This window comes from Dendropsophus ebraccatus, chromosome 14 (genome assembly GCF_027789765.1).
Source record: "Dendropsophus ebraccatus isolate aDenEbr1 chromosome 14, aDenEbr1.pat, whole genome shotgun sequence".
Taxonomy (NCBI): Eukaryota; Metazoa; Chordata; class Amphibia; order Anura; family Hylidae; genus Dendropsophus; species Dendropsophus ebraccatus.
Window position 1 is genome coordinate 31,824,377 of NC_091467.1, and position 7,723 is coordinate 31,832,099.

Sequence of the window (7,723 nt, forward strand, 5' to 3'; positions counted from 1 at the left end):
GAGGAGGCCCCCATTGAAGATCAGTAATTGGAGGATAAGACTCCCTTTTACACCTATAGGGTCCGGAGGAGGCGCCCATAACATCTAGAGGCAAATGAGGCGCCCTTAACATAAGGAGGATTCATTTGCCTCATAGAGGGGAAGGAGGAGCCCCGTTTAACATCTGTAATTGGAGGATAAGACTCCCTTTACACCTATAGGAGTCCGGAGGAGGCGCCCTTCAAGGGTTTATCCAGGTAACTAAACTGGCGTTACCTTTCCTCCCTTGTCAGCTTCTCACTTCCAGTTTGGTCTCTTCTCAGACCAACATCTTCCGCCCTGGCATACCGGTGAGGGGCTGAGACAGTGGGCCAGGTACTTTGTTGCGATTGTTGCATGCGGGTGAAACCAGTGGCAGTCAATATACACACAAAGTGTCCGATGTCATCAGAACATTGTGTGTGTATTGGCCACTGCTGGCGGCGAGTTTCACCCACATGTGGTGATCACACCATAGTACCCGATCTACTGTCTCAGACCTATGCCAGATCAGAAGATGTTGGAATGAGATGTGACCAATCTGGAAGTAAGCGGCTGGTAAGAGTGTAAAGGAAATACCTCTCCAGCTTCCCGGATAACCCTTTTAACATCTAGAGGCAAATGAGGCGCCGATAAGATCACGTGGATTCATTTGCCTCTTAGAGGGGGAGGAGGAAGCCCCTATTGAAGATCAGTAATTGGAGAATACGACTCCCTTTACACCTATAGGAGTCCGGAGGAGGCGCTCATAACATCTAGAGGCAAATGAGGCGCCCTTAACATAGGGAGGATTCATTTGCCTCACATGGGGAATAGGAGACCCTTTTAACACCAGTAATTGATGGACAAGGCTTCTTTAACACATAGAGGAGCCTTAGGGGAGGCACCATACCATCCCTAGGTCCATTTATTATGCTTTTCTATCCTACTTGCCTAAGTGTTGCTGGTTCCTCTGTTTCCGAGGGAAAGTGTTGTTCTTTTATCTGCTATTCATGTATTCTGACCTCTGCCTTTTTGTCAAATTCCGCTTGTGTGCTGATCCGATCGGAGCCATCTGCCTCTCCCGTTGATGATTGTCCGACCTTCATCCGAAGCCACCTGCCCCGATCCTGCTCCTGACTACACTGCGGCCTTATCCCTGGTTCTGTGCTGATTCTCTCCTGATTGACCTTGCTGACCACTGGGGGTGAGTGGTGTGGTGGTTCCCTATTAAGGGCACCTTGTAAGTGTAATACAGTAATCCTACGACTTATGATGGCATCGACATATACGATAATTTCAACTTACAATGCAGTTTCGGAGGCCATCGTATCTTGAATACAGGCTCAGCTTGCGATGCTTTCAGAATATGTCGGGTGCCATTCAATGAGCCGTGCAGTGCATAGGGCAAAAATTGCTGCTGCGCTGCTAAATGTGTCCCCTGATTAACGCTGCTCCTGCTTCCACATAGGCCTGGTCACCTGTAGTCACATGGTCCGCGTCTCCCGTTGTACCCCTGCGTTCGCCTGCGTCTTCCCTTCCTATGGGCCGCCTCCTCAATGCAATCCAACCAATGGGATACTACGCCTCCGCTCTGCATTCCTCTAGGACCTTTACACATGGGACGTGCTTACAGTGTCGCACAGGACGTACAGTGTCTCACGGGACATACAGTGTTGCAGCAGAGCTATAAATACTGTAGGTAAACAGTAGAGTTCATTTCACATGACAGACACCCGAACACTGACTGCTAGCCAAGTTTTAACAGTGTGTGTTATCTTCTTTAGTGCAGCAGTGTCACTGCAGAGTCTCACCAAGTCTCTATGCACACAGTGCAGAAGTGTCGCCGCAGAGGAGTCGCACCAAGCTTCTTAGTGCCCCACCCAAACCTAGGAGCTGTCCATACAGGTACGGTACCCCCCTCTCCCCCCCCCCCCCCCCCCCACCACCCCTAAACTAAAAATTGTGAAACCCTTGGTTTTGACAATTTTTAGTTGAGCATTGTAGTGTCATTTTTACTTATTAAATGTGATTTTTTTTCCTGCTGTGCTGCAGTGGAGTCCCACCAAACCTCTACCAACAGTGCAACAATTTCACCGCAGAGGAGTCCCACCAAGCCTCTACCAGCAGTGCAGCAGTGTCACAGCAGAGGATTCCCACCAAGCCTCTACCAGCAGTGCAGCAGTGTCACCACAGAGGAGTCCCACCAAGCCTCTACCAGCAGTGCAGCAGTGTCACCGCAGAGGAGTCCCACCAAGCCTCTACCAGCAGTGCAGCAGTGTCACCGCAGAGGAGTCCCACCAAGCCTCTACCAGCAGTGCAGCAGTGTCACCACAGAGGAGTCCCACCAAGCCTCTACCAACAGTGAAACAGTGTCACCACAGAGGAGTCCCACCAAGCCTCTACCAGCAGTGCAGCAGTGTCACCGCAGAGGAGTCCCACCAAACCTCTACCAACAGTGCAACAATTTCACCGCAGAGGAGTCCCACCAAGCCTCTACCAGCAGTGCAGCAGTGTCACCGCAGAGGAGTCCCACCAAGCCTCTACCAGCAGTGCAGCAGTGTCACCGCAGAGGAGTCCCACCAAGCCTCTACCAGCAGTGCAGCAGTGTCACCGCAGAGGAGTCCCACCAAGCCTCTACCAGCAGTGCAGCAGTGTCTCCGCAGAGGAGTCCCACCAAGCCTCTACCAGCAGTGCAGCAGTGTCTCCGCAGAGGAGTCCCACCAAGCCTCTACCAGCAGTGCAGCAGTGTCTCCACAGAGAAGTCCCACCAAGACTTTCAGTGACCCACTCAAACCTAGGAGCTCACCATACAGGTACGGTACCCAAACCCAAACACACACACACTCCTAAAGTAAAAATTGTGAAATTCCAGACTGAATTTGACCACAGCAACCAATCTTAAACTCAGCATTGATTGCTGTGGGCAAAATCAGGCTGCCTTGGTTTTCACAATTTTTAGTTGTACACCATAGTTACAGATTGTGATTTTGTTTTGTTCTACAGTGCAGCAGTACACAAGGCTAGAGAAAGATCTGTATGCCTCAGGCTAAAAACAAAATTCCTATTAAAACCAAACAGGAAATTCTCAAAAAATATGATAGTGGTCTGAAGATAAGCCAGTTAGTGCAACTGTATGGTTTCTCACAATCAACAGTTTCTACAATTGTGAAGAACCGAGACATTCTTAACAGCATTAAAGTGACCGACCAGTCAACCACAGTGCACAAAGGCAGAGATCTTCTTGTAGAGAAGGAGAGGCTGCTGTATTTGTGGATTAAGGAGAAGCAAATGAGGGGGGACATTGTTCCTGGACACTTCATCTGTAAACGTGCAAAATGCATCATTTCTTCCTCCAAACACTACTCCTCTTCTTTAACCAATGGACCAACAGGTCATCTCTAACTTAAAGAAGCTATACACCAAGAAGATGTCTGCAAAATCCTTTGAAGCAACTGAAGCAGACAAAAACTTGACACTGAAAGAGTTCTGGAAAACTACATTTACCATCTTGGACTGGGTGAGGCTAATTGTTAGTGCATGGAATGACATTTCCATTTGTGTCCTTAATTCTGCCTGGAAACCTTTGTGGCCTTCTGTCGTACACGATGCTGATGCTTCTGTGTCACATCAGCAAGATAACATTAAACAGGAAATTGTCACTCTGGCTCAGTCTATGGGTTTGGAAGTGGATGAAGATGATGTAGAGGAACTGATTCAAGACCATGAGAGAGAGCTGACAACAGGAGAGCTAATTGAGCTTGAGAATTCAACAGAGCACGACAGTGGAGAAGAGGAACGTTGTGAAGATGACCATGTCGTCATAGTTCAAGAGATTGAACAATCTGTTTTCTTCCTGGGAAGTTGTGAAGAGTGTTGTCCAAAAACACCCAGACATTGCTCTTGCTGAGTTTAAAACGTGATTATGAAGACAAGGTGCTGAGCTATTTTAGAATCCTGCAGAAGAAACGCCAGAGACAATCCACTTTGGACACTTTTTTCACCAGTAACAAAAGGCCAAGAACAGACCCTGAAGATGCCTCCATCACTCTAGAAGATGAATAACCAACTTCCAGTTGCTTTAGTAAGTGTTCTTGGTTTATTTGGTGGTTATTTTCCTTCATTCTTCATGCTTTCTTACTTAGACAATCTTTCTCAACAGTATTGTACCTGTTATCTGTAAGTCAAGGACACACCTTCAAGATGCCCCCATTCTTCTAGACATTGATTAACCAGTTTACAAATGTTCCTTCTGACTAATAAAAGTAAGCACATGGTTTATCCACACTGTTTTGTGCTTATTTTGGTTAATTCTTCATGATTTCTTTGTTTGGGATGACATTTTGGGGGCTTTAGAACCAATTAGCAGTTTCCCATAACCTTACCATTAGATTTTTTAACGTGCTTTGATTTTTTGTATTTAATTAAGTGGTATACATTTTACTAATTATTTGTCCAACATTTTTTAGGTGTATTCCTGATTAGGCGCTGACCACGTTCCATCAGCTTTGCCTGGCTCTTAGGACCAGCTGTTACACACACTGGGACCACCCTGATCCTGCACCTGATTGTCTACGCTACTGCTTCATCCCTGGCTCTGTGCTGAAGATTGACTCTGTTTGCTGATCATCTTCCATCAGCTTTGCCTCTGTGATCCTGCACTGGATTGACTACGTTGCCTCTTCAACCCTGGTTCTGTGCTGATTCTCTCCTGATTGACGCTACTTGCTGACCATCTGGGGTGAGTGGTGTGGTGGTTCCCTATTATGGGCACATTGTATGTGTAATATAGCCCTTTGGCATAAGTGTTTGTGTTTGCCCTTTTAAGTATCCACGCTCTTCTTATTCTGTGGCATATGTGCCCCTTTGGCTATTTTACCAATGCATATAGTGCCCAGTGCCCAGTATTGTACAATGTATATTGTTTACTAAATATTCTATATGTTTATCAGAGGATTTATTGTATAGTTTCTATTTATTTTTACCCACCTCCTGGGGACTTAATACCCCCCTCACCATGAGATTTTTAAACATGTTTTGATGTTTGTATTTAATAAAGTGGTATGTATTTTTCTAATTATTTGTCCAACATCTTTTAGGTGTATTCCTGAATAGGTGCTGACCCCCTTGCATCAGCTTTGCCTGACTCTTAGGACCAGATGCTCCCCACACCGGGACCACCCCGATCCTGCACCCGATTGACTATGCTGCTGCCTCATCTCTGGTTCTGTGCTGATTCTCTCCTGATTGACGCTACTTGGTGACCACCTGGGGTGAGTGGTGTGGTGGTTCCCTATTATGGGCACATTGTACGTGTAATATAGCCATTTGTCTTAAGTGTTCGTGTTTGACCTTTTGAGTATCCATGCTTATCTTATTCTGTGGGATAGACTATGTGCCCCTTTGGCTATTTTAGCGATACATATAGGAGTATAACTATGCACTTTATGCCCAGTGCCCAGTATTGTACAATGTAAATCTGTTTATCAGAGGATTTATTGTATAGTTTCTATTTATATCCTCCCACCTCCTGGGGACTTAATATTTTATCCCCTTACCATGAGATTTTTAAACATGTTTTGATGTTTGTTTTTAATAAAGTGGTATACATTTTTCTAATTATCTGTCCAACATTTTTTAGGTGTATTCCTGATTAGGTGCGCTCACTGCCTTGCATCAGCTTTGCCTGGCTCATAGGACCAGCTGCTACCCACTATGGGACCACCCTGATCCTGCACCTGATTGGCTACGCTGCTGCTTCATCCCTGGCTGTGTGATGATCCTTTCAATATTGAATCTGTTTGCTGACCACCTTCCATCAGCTTTGCCTGACTCTTAGTACCAGCTGCCACCCACACCGGGACCACCCTGATCCTGCACCTGATTGACTACGCTGCTGCTTTATCCCTGGCTGTGTGCTGATCCTTTCAATGTTGACTCTGTTTGCTGACCACCTTCCATCAGCTTTGCCTGACTCTTAGTACCAGCTGCCACCCACACCGGGACCACCCTGATCCTGCACCTGATTGGCTACGCTGCAGCTTCATCCCTGGCTGTGTGCTGATCCTTTCAATATTGACTCTGTTTGCTGACCACCTTCCATCAGCTTTGCCTGACTCTTAGGACCAGCTGCTACCCACTCCGGGACCACCCTGATCCTGCACCTGATTGGCTACGCTGCTGTTTCATCCCTGGCTGTGTGCTGATCCTTTCAATATTGACTCTGTTTGCTGACCATCTTCCATCAGCTATACCTGACTCTTAGGACCAGCTGCTACCCACACCAGGACCACCCTAATCCTGCACCTGACTTGACTCTGCTTCCTGACCACTCTGCTTCAGCTTTGTCTGGCTCTTAGGACCAGCTGTTACCCACACCGGCACCAAAATCGTGGAGCTGCCTGGTGTCCTGAAGCGGAAGAATGAAGATCTAGAGGGCACTTAGACTCCGCTCCATGGTGTGGCCCAAACCAATTTTGGACTCTTTTTTGGCAAATATTTTATTATAGCAAACCAGCAAAATACAAAAGTAGAACAAAGTATAACATCTGACATACTAGTCAGAAAATCCCGGCCGGGTCACAGAACGGCTGGTCTCTGGCCGGATCATCTCGGCCGGTACTTAAGTACCGGCCGGATAATCCTTTCGGCCGCAGAGCTCTGATGCGGGTGCATCAGCGTGCGCCCGTATCAGAGCTTCCCATAGCACACAGTGAGCCGCTCGCTTCACTGTGTGAACTGACAGGTCTTTCTGCGGCCGGAATTCAGTGAATTCCGGCCGCAGAAAACTGACATGTCAGTTGTTTGCGTCGGCGTATGGGATCCCGGCCAGAGCGTGTACGATGTGTGTATGCTCCGGCCGGGATCCCATAGAACAACAGGCATTGTTCCACGTAGTGTGAACATATCCTCATAATGTAAATCACTAACGAACTACAAGTGGCAGGAAAATAGACAAAACATTTGTATGAAAGGGAAAGAAAAAAAAGGGGGGGGGGGGGACGAGAAGGTAAGGGTGTAGAAGAGAAGGAAGAAAGATAGAAAAAAGATAGAGAGAATAGGGAAGATAGAAAGAAAGGAAAGGCACTTCAAGCTCGCCTAGCCTGATAGCATAGTATTAATTTTGGACTCTCAAATAACCGCTGTAAAAGATTATAATAATAATAATAATGCTAAATGATTTCCTTCTATGATGTTTCTTTAATTTTGCTAATCCAATAGATAACTGTTGGCATCTGGAAATGTGGAAACTGGCAGCTTGCCTTTCTGTGCTGTCAGTTTCCTTTTCACGCTCTGTGGTTGCGCAATGGACGACCGGTCATTTGCCAGGTGGTGCTGTGTGACGCCACTACTGTGATGGTTGGTTGGAGTATAGCTCAACCGGATGGTAGGTTGTCGTTATGTGAGTGCCGTTTGGGCACACAGGCATGGAGGCACACCTGCTTTTACTTTAGGATGGCTGACTATACCCTTTCCCCTGTGGTCGGTGACCTGCCAGGCTGTGAGGGGGTTCCTTGGCACTTATCACGGTAATCAGGAGTGGAGTTGTTACCCACCCGGACTGTCGTTACCGCCACCCACAGAAAGGGGAGATGACCAAAGGATGTTGTAACTACTGTGTAGGTGCTTGAACAATAACCACCCCGTTACCATAAATAAACTCTTCTTCACTCAAGGAGCACTTAATACACCAGCTGACAATAGACTTTTCACTTGGCTGGACAAA

The 7,723-nt window shown here is 46.9% G+C and overlaps 1 protein-coding gene across 3 annotated transcripts; it reads left to right on the plus strand.

Moving 5' to 3' along the window:
* Window positions 1-594: 594 nt before the first annotated feature.
* Window positions 595-7,255, plus strand: LOC138771967 (tigger transposable element-derived protein 1-like). 3 transcript variants are annotated; one of them, XR_011359689.1, is made up of 9 exons: window positions 595-1,204; window positions 1,469-1,695; window positions 1,785-1,905; window positions 2,053-2,813; window positions 3,155-4,081; window positions 4,160-4,262; window positions 4,467-4,738; window positions 5,097-5,270; window positions 5,639-7,255. XR_011359689.1 is itself a non-coding variant. In XM_069952000.1 (9 exons), exon 5 carries the CDS (start codon window positions 3,380-3,382, stop codon window positions 3,905-3,907), a length of 528 nt encoding a protein of 175 aa, XP_069808101.1. In that variant the 5' UTR covers window positions 595-1,204; window positions 1,469-1,695; window positions 1,785-1,905; window positions 2,053-2,813; window positions 3,004-3,379; the 3' UTR covers window positions 3,908-4,081; window positions 4,160-4,262; window positions 4,467-4,738; window positions 5,097-5,270; window positions 5,639-7,255. The 3 variants fall into 3 exon arrangements, 1 of the variants encoding a protein (XP_069808101.1); XM_069952000.1 differs by having other exon boundaries at window positions 3,004-4,081; XR_011359690.1 differs by lacking the exon at window positions 4,160-4,262 and having other exon boundaries at window positions 3,004-4,081.
* The last annotated feature ends 468 nt before the right edge of the window (window positions 7,256-7,723 follow it).